An 18550-nucleotide genomic window follows, 5' to 3' on the forward strand; every position below is an offset into this window, starting at 1 on the left:
CACCAGTTCATTACTATGAATAATATTTCTGTAAGAAGTTACATTTTGGGTTTTAAATTTGATGTGCCCTGGAAATGGGTCAAAAAACATTTTTTTCTTCTAAACTCACACTTTTCCATCTTCCACACTGAAACAGTTGGTATTTCCATTGCTTGGCATATAGTTTGTGACAGTGGGGTTGAGAAAGCCAAGGTGAGAGAGGTTGGGAGTGAGGTTCCAATGTTGCACAGTGTACCTCTGTAATGCACAGTGAGGTGCCGGAGCATCCTCTTCAAGTTCTGGCTTTATTATAATATCGCTCCCTGTTTTTTCTCTTTACTATGATCATTATTTGCTTCTCATCAAGATGATATTTTCTTGCCTTCCCCATCGCAAGGAACAGAGCATCAGCTCAAACTGTTCAACCTTCAGTCCCAAATGGAGCAACATTTTTTAGGTCTTGTTGAATGTCTTGTAAGCCATCCTATGAAACAAATTAGGAGTATGAAGATAAATGAAGGAGAAGTTACTTTTTCAATCAGTCTTAATAAGGTAGATTTTGCTGGAATTCATTGCATATGAAAAGTAGCTTTACTTCAGTCTTTATGTTTTCAAAGGAGTAAAAATAAGATCCATCACCATTTTGGATGCAAAACCAAAGCTTATTCATTATGTATCTTCTTTCTCTAGAAAGAGAGCTAGAGGTATCATGTTAAGGAACATGGTAGATTTGGGAAGAGCAGAGAGGTTTGGGACGTGTTGATAGGACAGCACATCTGTCTTTTATCTCCTGAAAGCAGGAGATAAAGCTAGTCCCAGTGCCCTAGACTAGCACTGGGACAACTGAGAAGGTGGGTCAGGGTTGGGGTTATGTGTGTGCACTGGTGATCTCACATGGTTACCAAGTCAGCTTCAGAAATGGTAAAGGGCAGGAAGAATGAAGAAATGACACTCTCTTCAGTTTCCTGGACCCTCTGGCCTAGGTAGCCATTAACAAGCTGTGAGCTTGAAAGTTGGTATATAAATGAGCACAGACTATACGTGAGTATATTCATTTATTCAGCAATTATCATTGGTAGAGTCAGTTATATAAAAAACAATAAAATTATTCAAATAGCCAGTTATTAGAATGGATTAAGTCTCCTAAAGTTGTCATTTAGTAATTATCATAGGCATTGTGTTCGTCTCAGCACTATGTCTCAATAGAACGCTTAGAAGACTATAACTAAAAGGTTGAATTAAAAAAAGAGAAATAATTTTCTCTAAATCATTCTTTTGCACTTAATACACATGTGTAGAAAGTTTATTGCCTTATTGATCATTATGCAACTAGCTCAAATTATAACTTTGCAATCTACTTATATTCTTTCATCATAGTAATATCTTTGTCTATATTTTCTCTTTATTTTAACTTTTAAAAAATTACTTGTCTCATAACTTTTCAGCTCCTAAAGTCTCATTATGTGAGTTTTGAAATTGCTGATGCATCTTCAAGATTAAAAAATAGAATTTGATTCTTAAAAGAAAGTGAACTCAACATTTTTAAATTGCTAACAATACCTGATTAATTCAAATGGTTTTCAAGATGCTGTTATAGGTACCTATTAACTTGTTTTTAATTTTTTTTTTTTTTTTTTTTTTTTTGTGGTACGCGGGCCTCTCACTGTTGTGGCCCCTCCTGTTGCGGAGCACAGGCTCCAGACGCGCAAGCTCAGCGGCCATGGCCCACGGGCCCAGCCGCTCCGCGGCATGTGGGATCTTCCCGGACCGGGGCACGAACCCGCGTCCCCTGCATCGGCAGGCAGACTCTCAACCACTGCGCCACCAGGGAAGCCCATTTTGGGTAAAATTTGATTAGATAACTAAAAGGTCACACCAGCCATCTACCCTAGTAAGCAGTCCAAAGTTAAAGTTGAATTTCTGTTCAAAGGATCAGGTCTTCTAATAAGAAATTTCAGTCTTATAGATATTGATCCTATTATTCTATATTAAATCATAGATTAAAAGTGTGAGGCCCTGTTGAGTAGAATCTTCCAGATGGAGAACCTTTGTACTCTAAGGAGTCACTGTGTATGTGAGAACATAGATGCATTTCTCTAGTCTCCTCAGAGGCACCCAAAGGAAAGGTTGCTATTTCTTAGGTGCTAGCCTGCCAACCCCTTATGTCTTATATACATCAATGTGAATTGGTCATTGATTTATTTTGAAGATGCAAACTAATTTTAGGTTCAAGCTTTTAAAGAAAATCTTCAAGAATCCTAAAAATTTCTTTCAAAATTTACAATTGTGTAAATTTTAGTTTTGTTTTTATTTTTCCTAGTCCCGCTAAGTCATCACTGGTATTTTGAAATAGTAGCTTGGTGACATATTTTACATATTAAGATGCATATCACTTTGATTTTTATTTTCTCACATTTGCCAGTTGCATACATTTGATATAGTTGTGATCTGTTATGGCAGCTTGTAACACATTTGTTAAACATGGCCCTTGGGTTTTAGCAGTATATGAATTGCAGCTGCTATGAAACTTCCATAGTATGGGGAAAGACAGGGAGATAGGTAATAAACCCATAGCTAAATGAATAAATAAATTTAGAAATTTGGATCTTATATAAGATGCAAATGAGTAAATATGAATAAAAGAAAAGAGAGAATCAAAGAGAATGGGAGCTGTTTTTTAGAGATAGTGATCTGGGAGGTGCATTCTGAGAATATAGCATTTAAACTGAGACCTGAATAAATAAAGTTAGTTAATACAAAGGGCTGAAAACAGTAACAAGAACTTTGCGCCTGGAGCATCGTGAAAAAGAGGCAAAAAAATTGAAGAGAGTCAGAGGCTAGATTTTATAGGGCCCTGTAGGCCATTTTTGTTTGTTTGTTTTCTTTAATTGCAGTGAGAAGTTACTCAAAGGTTTTTAACAGGAGATTTGGGGATCAGCTGCATGCACCATGGGCTGTAAAGAGGCCACACTGAGGTCCCTAAAACTGTCTAGGAAGCTATCTCAGTAGTCTAGGTGAAAGAGAAGAGTAAATTGGCCTAGAATTCTATCAGTTGGGATGATGTATATAATAGCTTGATATATTTTGGAAGTAGAACTTGCAGGATTTACTGATGGATTGGCTGTGGCCTGTAGAATAAAAGAGGGTCAAGTTTGCCCCTTAGGGTTTTATCCCGAGCATCTGGGTGGTGGTGCCATTTTCCAAAATAGATGTGACTTGGGGGAGGTGAATGATAACCAATCAGTAGTTCATTTTTGCTCGTGTTACTTCTGCCTACTGGGTGGCCGATGAAGACATTTATTAAAAGTTTGAATATTCAAATCTGGAATTCAAAGAAGAAGTCTGGCCTCATAATACAGTACTTGAGTTTAAAAGTTTACTCTTTTTCTAACATCATTTGGACTGTTGTTTATTGTTTTAGTTAATACACCCAGTATAAAATTTAGTGTGAGATTACAGAGTAGTTTAGTTCTAGCTAAGTAAAACAAAATACTTTTTTTTTTTTGCTCAGTATTAAAATTAAAAGACATTCCTAACTACAGAACTGTATATTGTTAGTATATATCCCAAACCATTTTTTCACTTAAAACCAATTCCTCATAATGAATGAAGGACTACTCCTATTTTTCATTTTTTCATGTGTAAACTGACATGCTATTTTTTTGTTTTTACATCTTTATTGGAGTGTAATTGCTTTACAATGGTGTGTTAGTTTCTGCTTTATAACAAAGTGAATCAGTTATACATATACATATGTTCCCATCTCTCTTCCCTCTTGCATCTCCCTCCCTCCCACCCTCCCTGTCCCACCCCTCCAGGCGGTCACAAAGCACCGAGCCAATCTCCCTGTGCTATGCGGCTGCTTCCCACTAGCTATCTACCTTACATTTGGTAGTGTATATATGTCCATGCCTCACTCTCGCTTTGTCACAGCTTACCTTTCCCCCTCCCCATATCCTCAAGTCCATTCTCTAGTAGGTCTGTGTCTTTATTCCTGTCTTACCCCTAGGTTCTTCATGACATTTTTTTTCTTAAATTCCATATGTATGTGTTAGCATACGGTATTTGTCTTTCTCTTTCTGACTTACTTCATTCTGTATGACAGACTCTAGGTCTATCCACCTCATACAAATAGCTTAATTTCGTTTCTTTTTATGGCTGAGTAATATTCCATTGTATATATGTGCCACATCTTCTTTATCCATTCATCCGATGATGGACACTTAGGTTGTTTCCATCTCTGGGCTATTGTAAATAGAGCTGCAATGAACATTTTGGTACATGATTTCTCAGGATTTATGCCCAGTAGTGGGATTGCTGGGTCATATGGTAGTTCTATTTGTAGTTTTTTAAGGAATCTCCATAGTGGCTGTACCAATTCACATTCCCACCAGCACTGCAAGAGTGTTCCCTTTTCTCCACACCCTCTCCAACATTTAGTGTTTCTAGATTTTTTGATGATGGCCATTCTGACTGGTGTGAGATGATATCTCATTGTAGTTTTGATTTGCATTTCTCTAATGATTAATGATGTTGAGCATTCTTTCATGTGTTTGTTGGCAGTCTGTATATCTTCTTTGGAGAAATGTCTATTAGGTCTTCTGCCCATTTTTGGATTGGGTTATTTGTTTTTTCGTTATTGAGCTGCATGAGCTGCTTATAAATTTTGGAGATTAATCCTTTGTCAGTTGCTTCATTTGCAAATATTTTCTCCCATTCTGACGGTTGTCTTTTGGTCTTGTTTATGGTTTCCTTTGCTGTGCAAAAGCTTTGAAGTTTCATTAGGTCCCATTTGTTTATTTTTGTTTTTATTTCCATTTCTCTAGGAGGTGGGTCAAAAAGGATCTTGCTGTGATTTATGTCATAGAGTGCTCTGCCTATGTTTTCCTCTAAGAGTTTTGACGTGCTGTTTTTAAACTTGTTCTTAAAAAACAATGCTTACAGGTCTCCTAAATATCACTTGAATGATTCAATCTTGTGTTCCTTTTCTGGCAAATGAAATATCCTTGATAGTTCCCATATTACATATGTCTGTATACTACTGAAATTGTGGAAATCTTTTCATTGGTTTTAGAAATTGGGTCTTCATTTTATTCAGTCATTTAGATATACTGAGTAAGTTCTGTTACTTGGCTGTGTTGTTTGCTTTTTGCTGTGTTCTAGCGGTTTGGCAATAGATTAGAGGTTAGGTTTTCCACCGTGTGGTACTAATTAACTAGGAACAATCTGATTTCCATTTATTACATTCACATGGCAGTGCTGCCTGTATTTATATCAGAAAAAAAGGGTTTATTCTGCCCTCCTAGCCTCATGAACGCCTCTGGAAGACTGTTCCATAATAAGATGTGGGCATAGCAAGCTAAATCAAATTGTTCTTCTTGATTCTAGTGTCTGGATGCTTGCATTTTACTTTTCTGGCTATAGAAGGTTTTAACCAAATTTTAACCTTTGCCAGGAAGTGAAATGAATAAAATTGTAGTCCTAAGAAATACTGGACTTTCTATTGCTGAGTAAAATAAATGTCTCCCTTTCAATTAAACCAAGTGTTACTGTATAAAATTTTACCTTTACATAATCAACTGTGTGGCCACTGATTAGGCTTGATAGGACAAATTATAACCTAAAATGTGTATTTCATTGTGGGTAAATAAAACTGCCTATTTATCTTCCTCTGGGGTTTTCTCAACTGCTATTGAAGTCAAGATGGACAAGAGCAGATTGTGAGAACTCTCAATTATACAACAAGCCAAATGTGAATCTTTAAACAAAAGCATAAATTTTAAACATGAACATTGATTCAAGAACGTTTGTTGCCCATAAAAAACGATGACCGGTTCACAACTTTCACAATTGTTACTTGCACAAATGATGGTTCTAAAGAAGTAAACCGTGTCTAATGGGAAGAAAAATATACCTGTATTTCATTCCACTTCTGACCGTGAGTACCTAATCAAGTCATTTGATCTCTCCTTGTTCCAGTTTTCCTCTTTGGGATATGTGGATGATGATAACCATTTAACTTGCAAGATTCTTGTAAGAATGTATAAGATAATAGGTCTTACAACTAAGAGACCAATGTAACCAAACTGTGTATCTAGAAGTCTGAAAAAATAACATACGTGGAGCTATAAATTCTAAATTCTAGAAGTTTTTATCTTTTTTAACACCTTTATTGGAGTATAATTGCTTTACAATGGTGTGTTATTTTCTGCTTTATAACAAAGTGAATCAGCTATACATATACACATATCCCCGTATCTCCTCCCTCTTGCGTCTCCCTCCCACCCTCTAGGTGGTCACAAAGCACTGACCTGATCTCCCTGTGCTATGCGGCTATTTCCCACTAGCTATCTATTTTACATTTGGTAGTATATATAAGTCCATGCCACTCTCTCACTTCGTCCCAGCTTACCGTTCCCCCTCCCCGTGTCATGGACTAGAAGTTATTTTTGAAGCTTATTTAAAAAGTGATGCTGAAAATGTGCCATAATAGTGAACTCAAAAGAATGAATCAGCATGACAATGCAGAAGGATTTGCTAGAACATTTTACATTACCTTTATATTTCCCCATCTTTAGTGTTTTTTTTAATAATCGAAGTATCTAATCTTTAGTGCAGTTTTTTTTGTTATTGTTTAGATGTATTCAACATTAACTGATAGGATTCAAACGCTTTTATGACATTTCAACATTGTCATATTTAGGCAAAGCTCGGAATTGAAATATTCACATGGCCTAATGTGCCAAGCCTCTACTTACTGAAAGAAAGAGCTGTAAAACTACAACAACTATGAATCTAAATATGGGCACTCATTATTAATATGTCTTAATAACCTAATAACTTCTGCATAATTAACATATAACTGTTGAACACAGAATTCCTCATTCCCCTTAGTATAATAATTCAGAGGCTGTACACCTTCCTGAAGACCAAAGCACTTAGAATTATGGGCATAAAAGGATTAAACAGTAGCGCCGTAAACTTCTGTAGGAAACTCCCCAAATTTTGGTCTCTAGCCATCTGTAAAAATACTGACAGAAGGCCCAACACAAAAATATCAAACCATTTTCATCTGAACTATGTATTTCATTTCTTAAAAGAATAAGTATCCTCAACCACTTAAAAATGCAAGATTAAAAAATGACTAGTTCCTGAACACTTAAATTTAGAGACACTGCTCAAAATATTTATCCAGTACCAAAAATGCCACCGTATGCCATTTAGGGGCTGTAGTCACATATTCTTATTTAATAAGTATAATAGTTTGTTGCAGAATCAGATGCTATTGAAATATGCCTATGTACTTAGATTTCATTCTTATAAGGAATCAGATGTAACATCTAATTCCCTGACTTGAATTATTTCTAAGTTAGCAATGACAAACACAAATGTCAGCAGAGCCCAGGTTGTGGCCTAAACAAATGTGTGAAATGGGCGTGTGGTGGAGTGAGGAGCTGGAGAGCAGACACCAACTTAGAAGGCACGGCTACTTGCTCAATACCAGTCAGTTATTTTTACGCAAGTTTGTGGGTCTACTTTCTTGATTTTCTAACTTCTAAACAAACTCTCTGGATTTTAATGTACAACCTCTTAATATTAACCTGTAAGCAACTGAATCAAGACTTATTTTCAAGACCTATGTGACCCAAACAAAAACTCTTAGTTGACCAAATCTAGATTACTGATGACCCAAAGGAAAATTGTAATAATTAGTGTTAGAGTGTTAAACTTTAGATACCCAAATTATTGACAGATAGCCCTGCTTTACCATTTTGAAAGTGAAAATACTTCTTAATTGGGGTATTGAAATATTCTATTATTTTCATATTATATACAGTCTTCTTTTATATAAGTATACTTTCTCAGAGGAAGTAGAATACAAATATTAACACCATGATAAAACACTAGAGTACTTTTATTTAAGTTAGGTTAGGTTGGCCTTCAGTTTGTTTTGTGGTACCTGGTAAAGATGTTTTGATGAATACAAGTCATAAAACAATATAGAGTACTTCCATCTATAAGCCAAATGATACCAAGGACAACTTTTACATGATATCTTTTTATTTTTTACTCAGTACAGACATCCTTATCAATTTATAGTTTAAGTTAAAAAAAGTTGCTGTAGTATACATTAAACAATAAATATTCATTGACATTATATATCAAGTATTCTAATATGTTATACAGATTATTTTAGAAAAACAAAGTTTTGTCCACCAGGAGCTTACAGTTGTTACCTATAATTAAGTAAAAGGTGGCTACCAACTACAAAAGTTTACAGTGAATTATATAGACCATGAAATAGATCTTAAAATTATATACATACATGCGTACATATATACATATCTATAGATAGATCACTATAGAGATCAGTAGGGAAAGCAATCATTATGTAACTGTATATGCATATTAATAGAGTGATAAATTACATAATTCATACCATCAGAGACTTGCTTCCACACTGAATTCTTTCCTCAACTTAAATCTGTCACTTTACGCTTCCTTCTTTCCCCCTCTGCTTCCTGAAATGTGTGAAGAGGTGACTCCTAGTTTAAAGATTCTTTCAAAGTTGTTTCTCCTAACTATAATTTTAGTTACAACCTTTCACCATGAGGTTTATCAAAAGCCAGATTTGTGTTGGCTGCCTCCAGGTCCTATTAGTGTTGAAAAATCTCTGCAGTGTGACTTGTAGCTGAGAAGTCTGGCTCCAGGTCAAATCCTTTAGGCCCTACAAAGTTACAAAGTCTTTCCATGGCAAGCCTCATGGGAGAAAGCTGCCCTCCTCACCCCAGATTCAGTGCACTGCTTGGAGGAGTTGTAGTCAGGGACTCAGCCCCCTTCACCACCTAGGCTGGCCGCACTATTATGCATTAACTGCATTCCCAGCCCAGGTACATCCATTCAGAGGCCTCCTTATTGGAGGCCCTTGACCAAGGCCTCTCTTAAGTGCTTCATCTTTTGGGGGCCTTGAAAATACTTTTCTCCACTAGGATTCAGTTTTCAGTATTTTCTACTCCTAGTTCTTTTCCCTTTTCTTCCCTCTGCACTCCCATCTCCCCCTCCCCAAAACAAAACCAAACAAAACCAGCAGAAACCTTGTGTTCAGGGCTCCCTCCGGAGAGAGATACTGTCCTGCTTCTGTAATGATACTCCTGACCTTTGCCCAGTGCCATTCACTGGGGAAAAATGGGACATTGATGGAACCAGAACCTTCTTTCTGGCCTCTTGCTTACACTATCATTGTAAGTGAATAAAGGCTCAATTATTACATACTTTCATTTTGGTTGCTGTTTTAACTGACCACTCTGACATCTGGCCACTCAGCTCTGTCCAGTTCAGTACTTGACAGTAGCTTTCCATGATGTAATGGAAATAGCTTCCAAAAGTCATCCAAAGACTGATGTGCAGACCCAGTACAGTGTACTAGTTGCTTATTATTATTTATCTCTCTGAGATTACTTGAGATGCTTGACAACTCCCTCTGCCCATCCCCCCAAAATTTTACCATTTGGAGCTTACTACCTATAGAAAGGGCATGATGATTGGAGTCAGATTGTTTTGAATTTTGGCTTTGCTTCTTACATACACAGGAGTAGCTCATAAAGAGTTTATGGGCCTTGATTCCCCTATCTTTAATATAATATGGATGTAATATTACTAATACTAATACTTCAAATGAATTTTTTGAGGATTAAATCTAAAATGTATGTTGTAGCCCTTTTTGAAAATTCTACAAAGTCTTAACTTATACCAGACTTTACTCCTACTGACATTTTTTTTCTTGTTGCTATCCTTCCTTTTTCCCATCTCAGTACACAGAGGCTCTCTCAGAAATAAATCTGTAGGCATTTGTCATTTTTCTCTCCACTTTCTTCCTCTCAAGTCATATTGAATGTAATATTTTATTAAAATATCTAAAAATGTAATATTTCAGTGAAAAATCATCAAATTAAACAATTCAGAATCTGAAGACTCTTGCAATAGGAAAAAATCTACTCAAACGATTTGTTTTAATTTTAGTAAAGTTATTTTGAAAGTACTTATCATTTTCACAAAATATCCTAATACATTTTCATATATACTTTTTTTCTTTTTCCTCCACGTCTTCTTTCTTCTCCTTAGTATATTTTTCTGTCATTCCTTTACAGCTGCTGCACAAAATGTCTGATCATGAGCAACACGGGTTTCAGAGATGCTCACCTTCTTTCTGGCGTAGAACTGATGATTCATCTCCCTGTCTAAATATTTCTTCCATTACTGTCACTCCTGTCAACTCGCCTGATTCCAGACTATCATTGGGACTGTTAATACCACCACCTTCTAAATGTGGCCTTCCCAAGCCAATCAGTGAGAGCAGCATCCCAAGACCTCATGTAATTCGCTAAATAGAAAATGCTTTTTATTATCCCACGTATTTTTTTAATTCTGCCAAAATATGCCCTTTATATAGTAATGAAAAAAATCAGGTATGTCTTGAATCGATGTGATGTGATCTGGGGCCCTTGTGTGCCATTTTTGCATCCTTTGGTCATCTGATCTCAGAGAGTTTCTAGTAGAGAGTGGTGGTCCAAATCCACAAAAAGATGAAATAGGACAGGTACTTTCAAAGATCCATCAGATATAGCAACTGGGAAATTAGGCCATTGTTGAGACTGGCAAAAGCTGTTTCAGTAGAGTTCAGCAAAAAGAGCAAAGTCTGGAATGATCTGAGTTGAGGATTGGATGAAGTAAAAGGGCAAGAGATGTAATACCTCCTTCAAGGACCTCAGCTTTGAAGGGAAGGGAAAGAGAGATGAGAGACTAGAGGAGTAAAGAGGCACTGGGTAAAGACCTTTTTGGTTGGTTTGTTTTAACAACAGTCAAGATCTGAGTATCTTTATATCTTGACAAAGAGGAGAGAGATGGAAGCCAGTGGAATTTGAGAGAGAGGCTGATTAGGAGAACAACATTCCTGAGTAGGAGGAAAGAGCTGAGGGATAAAGTTGCCTCCAAGTCTTTGGATAGTATTTGTAACTGATAGACTATCCATTAAAGTTAAAGTAAGTTGCTAAAGAAAGGGAGATGACAGCAATTTTCCTGCATGAAAAAATGTACTAACAGGTTTATTAACTGAATAACAAATCTATCACTGTTTACATACAATCTATCACTCTATACACAAAATCAGCCTTTTTATCTTCACTACCTGCATCATCTGTGAATCAGTAAACAAATGTATTTTGAGAACACAAATTATAATATGAACCACTCTAAGCAATTCTAAACAATATTCATGTTCTTATAAGAAAAATAAATTTTTCTCACTATTTCTCTCCAAAATGGGAATTCTCTTTCTTTTATATCAATAGATGATATATATATATAAAATAATTTTTTTCCCTATATGACAATCAAAGTGATGATTGTCTCATTCTTTCATTACATCCTAGCCCAGACTGGCCCAGATAACTTAATCATTTTGTGATTATAATTTATTTCACAAGGTAGCTATTTATTGTAGAAAACGATGAAGTCTTATTCTAAGAAGAAAAGTCACTGCAATGAATATAATAGTTGGCTCCATTACAGTTATAAGTACAAATTAAAATAGACTCCTTAAAATGTTTTTAAAATCATTATCAATCGCTTTTGAATGGTTATTTTAAGATTCATCACTTATGTTCGGTTATTTCTGTCTAAATCTTGTAATCTTGTGCAAAATACATTACTGAAATCAAGGTTTTATATAAATAGTTTCTAACACATTTTCAATTCTCTGATATAAGTGGCAATTATTTCTAGATATACAAAAAATCCAACATATCTTTTATATCTGTCTAGAATAGTATTATCACCATTTTTGCCATCATCTTTGAGAATATTTTTGCAGAAATTTTCTTGCCAATGAGCATTTAGCATAAGTGGTTGAGTCATATGAAATAGCCAATATGTAACTATTCTTGATCTACAGAATGGCAAGTTCATATGACTCAACTGCATTTTTTGTTGTGCTTATATATGTTTTATATGTGTATGAAATATTTAGCATTATAATGTTTCTACATGGAATACTAATTCATGTTATCTTCATTGCAGGCAGGCAATGTGACACCTAAGTCTCCCTCCACTGACATCTTTGATATGATTCCATTTTCTCCAATTTCACACCAGTCTTCAATACCTACTCGCAATGGCACGCAGCCACCTCCAGTCCCTAGTAGATCTACCGAGATTAGTAAGCTTTCTAAACAAATCAATATTTTTGCTATATTTGTGTACATTTTAAATGTTTAATTAGCACTTTATGGGAAATTATATATCTTAACAAGCTCACTAAAAATTTTAGTCACTGAAGAATTATGTTTATATATATGTGCCAAATTCAGTTATTTATATTTTACTTAATAATTGAGAGTATACTACTAAAGAAATCACTATTTGCATTTGAAACTATTTTATGAAAAATGATATTTTGGTATAGGCTTAGTTACATCATAATACAAAACAGTTATGTTTATTGTGTTGGGGTTATATTTTTAATGTTTTGTTTAATGATTAAGAACAGTCCTGTGGTAATTATTTTAATCATTTAGAACTCAGTTTAATTTTTTTTATCATAGAGTATATGGATAGTCTTAGTTAAAGAAATATATAAATCTATAAATTCCATGATTTATTTATTTATTAACCCTATGTAAGTGTTCTTTCTTTGATATCTACAAAGCTATAAATGCATTGCTTTTCTGATTTACTTTCTGTATATCTGGAAGGAACATAAAAGTCTCCCTGACGAAGTAGAAAGCATCTAACAGATGTTCATCGTCAATGTCTTGACTATATTTTGCTCTGTGCCCTGTCACAGAAAGTGAAAGAATAGTTTCCAATGGCCATGATCAGTCATCAGGTCTAAAGGGGCACTGAAGAAAAGAGAGTTTTACATATTTTGCTTTATTGCATCCTATCTGGTTCACATTTGAGACGTTTTCAATGTAACTCTGAAGTTTTAGCTTAAGGCTGTAAAGCATTTCAGAGCCTATAGTTTGTTTCCCCTGCAGAACTCAACAAAGTGCATTGCACATTTTAGGTATTCAGTAAATTTCAGAGGACTAATTTATAAATACAAAGTAATAACATTAGAACTTTAAAAATCAGTGAACAAAAATATTTCAATACTTTTGTTGAAATATAGTACATTTAAATTCTTCTGAATATATTTTGTGTCAATGCAAAATATGTTTTTCAAGGAAATAATCCATAATATATATGTGTTTTTAGAAAATGTTGCCAATATCTTGATATCATAATGGGGTATTTTTTGTCCTTAAGAGTGTTCCAGATCTCTTCCTTTACCACTGTTTTTTACTTCCTTGGACTACATCAGTGTTTTGCTCATTCATGTATTTAATTCAATGGGCATTTGTTTAGTACATACACTAGACTTGGGTTACATGCTAGAATTTGAAATATAAATTAGAAGTGTATCCACAATGTCAGGTTTTAATCCAAGTAGAATATAAATTGAGAAGAGTGAATAGATTTTAAGATACTTAGAAGGAATAATCCATCAGGATGGTAACTGAAAGTTCAAACTCCATTATGATTCAGGATTTTGGACCAAATGTTGTTAATGGGAAAACTAGAGGTAGAGAGGGGGAAACTGATGAGTCTCTTTTAAATGTTAGTGAGTTTGAAATGCCTTTGGAAAATCTAGGTAGAGATGGTCAAATGGTTTTTAGGGATTTATTAATGAGAAACTGAAGTAACATCTTGCTATATTTTTAATGTCTATCTATCCCAAATGCCAGAGTTTAGTAAATACAGCAGTATATCATTAGAAAGATTAGATAGATACATAGATAGATAGAAAGAAATGGAGTTCTGATTACCACTGTATTATATCTATCTATCATTTATCTATCAATCATCTTCTTGTCTATCTATACTAACAATTTAAGGACAGATTGTTCAACTCAGTTTTAATTGTAAGATTGTCTAAAACTGTAATCCAGTGGGCTTTTAGTAATAGAACTTTTTCTTTTAATGAAATCTTAAATGTATTCATTCATTTATTTTCTTTATATTTTAAATACATAAAAGCAGAAACCTACAAGATTGTTCCTTACTTTCTCTCCTTACTGCCTGAGAACCCTAGTAGTTCTCCAGAGCATATTTTTGATCTTTGAATATATATCAGACTTTAATTAATTTGTTTAATATCATGTTTCCTAATTGATTATAAATTACATGAGGGAAGGCACTTGACTCTAAAGTCCTTTCCTCAACTGTTTTAATCCACTGCCTAGCAAAATGTATGGCACATAATATGTGTTCAATAAATATTTAGTGGATAAACAAAAGAATGAGTGAAGTATCACCTATTTTTTTATTATTTTGCTCTTGTATTAGATTAAATAATTTTCATGTCATTAATTACATAGCAAATCTTTTTAAATTGAAAATTGGACTTATATGACTTTTTGTTATGAATTTTAGATCCATCTGAGCTGACCAAAATATGCCAAAGAGCTCTATTATATTTATTAATTTGCCTGGTATTGATATGTCTACTTAATACGTAAAGTAGTACTTTTTTGACTTGTAGGGGAGTTGTGGACCCTTGAGAATATGATAAAAGTTAAACCTCTTCACAGAAAAACACAACATGCCCACTCATACAAAATTTTGCATTGCATTTCAGGAATGTTAAGGATCCCTTAAGCCCATCTGAAATCTCTGGTGATTTTGAGTCCCAACTTTAGAAAACCTGTGTAATGAGAATCTCTGTTCCTCCTGACAACTCTATTTCCTCTTTATTAATTCATTTCTTTTGACAAGCATGTACCACATGTAAAGCATTGCTTGATGTGTTCGTGGTACGGTGGTAACCAGGATACACCTCCAAAGAACAGTTCCTCTTTTCTCTAAGTTCTGGTTTATTGCCTACAATAAACATCGGACTGAGGAAAATATATAGTAACAACAATAATAATACCCATCAGTTATATGTATGGTGACAGTAAATTCCCATTTGTTTAGGAGTACCCTGTCTTATACCCTTCATCCTGGTGAAACTTGATAGCACTCCTTTCACTCTTAAAAGTGTCTTTATTTGGAAGATAAATTATATGTCCTTCTTATTTATACAATACTTACCAAAACCAGGAGCTTGTAAACATTTTACATTTATTAACTTAATACATGAATCTGAAAAAAAAATTGTAACTAGAGAAGCAAGAGTCTTTCATAATGGGAGTCACAATGATTTAGAAGATATAATAGAACTCAAGTAGCATAAATATTATTTCTTACAAAGCATTTAATTTAGAGAATATAGTTTCCTGAAAAATGAAAGTCTTGATACATTATAAATTCCCTTGCCCATATATAATTTAATTTTTTGTCAGTTAAGGCTGCATTTAAATTGATTCAGAGGAAAGAAATTTCTTAAATTAAAAAGGAATTTTAAATCATAAATTAAGTCATAGTCCTATCAATTACAAACATCAATTTTAACTTTGATACTTCTTTAATGATTAAAAAAACAATGCAGACTTTAAAATATATGCACAGAGAGCTTTTTGATACTCAATTACTGCTATTTTTTTTAAAAGAAATTTGTTTGGGATAAAAGAGGCATTTTTAAAGAAACTGTCTCATTGTGGTTATCTAGGAAGGTGATATGATTTTATACTACATGAGATGATGTGCCTTAAATTTTTTCTGGCTAAAAGGTGAGATTAAAGTACATGAACTGTGAGTTAAACTACTTCCTAATCTACTAGGTCCTACCTATTGCTTCGCTATTGTGTTGCAGAGTCATCAATAAATGGAATAGAGAAGTTTCAGTGAGTAATACGTTAATTTTAGTACATTTAAATTGCTTTAGTAAAGTGTACGTATTGTAATATATTAATTATCAAATATTTGGTGAATTTGATATTAAGTCTTACTTAAAGACACAGAAACCTCTCTGAATAATAATTCTTTGTAACCAAATAGTTTTTAAATCGTCATAAAAGCGGATCTTTGCTTGCTTGTTGGTGTTTAACTAGTCTAAGCTCAGGAAAGCCCAGCATAAAGTATGTGTGGATAGGGGCTCATTTGGTCATGCAGGTGCTTCTTTATATAATCCTGCCTTTGAAACCTAACTCACCCCAACTCACTCCTTGTCATTTCATATACTAAATTATTTTCTTCCTTTTAGAACGGGACCTATTTGGAGCAGAACCTTTTGACCCATTTAACTGTGGAGCAGGGGATTTCCCTCCAGATATTCAATCAAAATTAGATGAGATGCAGGTGACTATTTTAACAGATTGGCCCATAAATGTTTTTGTTTTCTTTTTTCTATGGGACTAAGAGAATGTTATTACTAAAACTACCCTTCCCTTCAACTGTTATCAACTTACTTAAAATAATTACTTTAAAATAACAATAACATACATTTAGTCCTAAAAATACTCAGACAGATGCTAAGGATAAGGTTTCGTTGTGTTTTGTTCTTAATGGTGCGATTTACAGTGGCAAAAACATGGTTCTTTTTTTTATACAAAATAACATAAATTCTTCATGAGTTAATTATTCAAAATCCAAAAATTGAAAGGTCATTGCACTAGACTTATAAGATTTGATCTCAGTCTTAACAATTAACAATTATGAATTTCAGAATTGTGAACGGGTGAAGGAAAATCATTGTAAGAATGAAATCAGTCTCTTAAAAAGAAACATTGTAAAGGGGGTCAACTGTACGGTGATGGTCAGAAAATAAACTTTTGGGGGCTTCCCTTCCCTGGTGGCACAGTGGTTGAGAGTCCGCCTGCTGATGCAGGGGACACAGGTTCGTGCCCTGGTCCGGGAAGATCCCACATGCCGCGGAGCGGCTGGACCCGTGAGCCATGGCCGCTGAGCCTGCGCATCCGGAGCCTGTGCTCCACAACGGGAGAGGCCAAAAAAAAAAAGAAACTAAACTTTTGATGGTGAACACACTGTCCTGTGTACAGAAGTCGAAATATGATGTTGCACACATGAAACTTATATAATGTTATAAACCAATGTTACCTCAATTAATAAATAAAGCTGAGAGCTAAAACGAAGAATTCCAAAGGAAGAGGGGTATAAAATAATAGGAAGCATTGTAACTATAGTTCATAACTTCTGGGCTCTTACTGAAACAGCAGACACCAAATGACACCAAATGTAGTCCAATTGGGTTTTCATTTCTTTCTCTCCCTTTTATTTTTCAATTCTGAATTGTTCTGGAAGTTTGAAGATATTGGTTTAGAAGCTTTGTACAGTGGGCGATGATTAGTAATTAGTCTTATAAGCACTATAATAAAGTCTTCTCTTTATATTTCCCTTTACATTTTGATGAAGTTATTATATGCTATTTTTCATCAAAAAGACAATATATACACAGAAGAATTCAGGCAGAGACCAATTATATGAAGCTGATTGAGAAGATGTGGTGAAGAGATGGAGTGGTTTTTATTTATTAGTCCTGGGTTAATACATTCACTCTCTATGCTTCATTTCCTGGGAAAAAAAAAATTGAGGGGTGGATTATGATCTTCTAACACTGATAAAACACTGCTTCCTAGAAAGATAATAAATATCCTTTCACTGATTTTGGACTGAAGGTGTGAAGCAGTCTTCTTTTCTAGGTATTATGTGAATATCCTTATTATTATAGATATAATAATGCCTCTGCATTTTAAAAGTTGGATTGTTTAACATACCTTGAGGTTTTTAAAGAATATGTCAAAACAAAAATTTCTCAAGTTGGGTGATTTATAATTCCCTTTTGCATGAAAAATTATTTTAAATCCTTAATATTGACTTAAACTATAAACTATTTCTATAACATTTCTTAAATATTTACAAAAAAATGTTATATACATGTTATCCTTATAGTTCTTATACAACTATTAATTCAAAACTTATAAATTAAATAAAAGTGAAATTACAACACCTAATAAAATTCAGATTAAGAAATTTAATATAACAGCATGGATTATTTTATTTGGCTGAAACTAAAACCACCAACATCATACTTCTGTTGATATCAGCATGTATCTTGTTTGATGACACAATTTCCCCACATCTTTTCGATAGTTAAAATACTACGAGACTTTCATTCAAATAGTGCATGATTATTTAGTGAGAATGTTTTATTTATTTCATATGAAATAAATTTATTTTCCTTTTCATTAGTTTTACCAATTATGGTTGTACTACCTTGGGACTAATGCTTTTGTAAGAACAAAAACAAACATGGGCATTGATGTGGTAGTATTTGTTCTCAAAGGTTATACAAAACACAAAGAGTTTCTATTAATATTTTTTAGATTTTCACACAACAAATGTTTTCTATAGATGTTTGAAGATAAGCCTGTATCTCCAGATTTTTGTAGAAACCCAGTTTGAGAAACACTATATTGAAATGATTTAATGGTATGGTAGTCAAATAATGTTACACTGTGGTATTTTTGCTTTTGTTTTCTTTTTGTCATTTCTAATATACTCTTAATGTCTTTTTTATTCTTTTCTGCTTTCATGGTGGGTAGCGCCAGAGATGGTTGGTATACTATTTTCA

General features: G+C 34.0%; 1 protein-coding gene and 1 long non-coding RNA gene across 3 annotated transcripts in view; both read left to right on the forward strand.

Annotated features, from left to right (window-relative positions):
- LOC309962744 overlaps positions 1-18550 on the forward strand; it is a 453428-nt gene that overhangs the window by 294463 nt on the left and 140415 nt on the right. The gene's annotated exons all lie outside the window — the stretch shown is intronic.
- The window catches only part of GULP1 (GULP PTB domain containing engulfment adaptor 1), a 173202-nt gene that overhangs the window by 150879 nt on the left and 3773 nt on the right, over positions 1-18550 (forward strand). Inside the window, exons 10-12 of one of the 2 annotated variants that reach the window (XM_082840853.1) lie at positions 10128-10352; positions 12055-12193; positions 16163-16257. In XM_082840853.1, the coding sequence (XP_082696979.1) occupies positions 10128-10352; positions 12055-12193; positions 16163-16257 (459 nt within the window). The remainder of the gene's footprint in view (positions 1-10127; positions 10353-12054; positions 12194-16162; positions 16258-18550) is intronic. The other variant, XM_082840854.1, reaches the window with a different exon arrangement.

The sequence above is a fragment of the Leucopleurus acutus genome (assembly GCF_964270905.1).
Source record: "Leucopleurus acutus genome assembly, chromosome: 6".
NCBI classification, from domain to species: domain Eukaryota; kingdom Metazoa; phylum Chordata; class Mammalia; order Artiodactyla; family Delphinidae; genus Leucopleurus; species Leucopleurus acutus.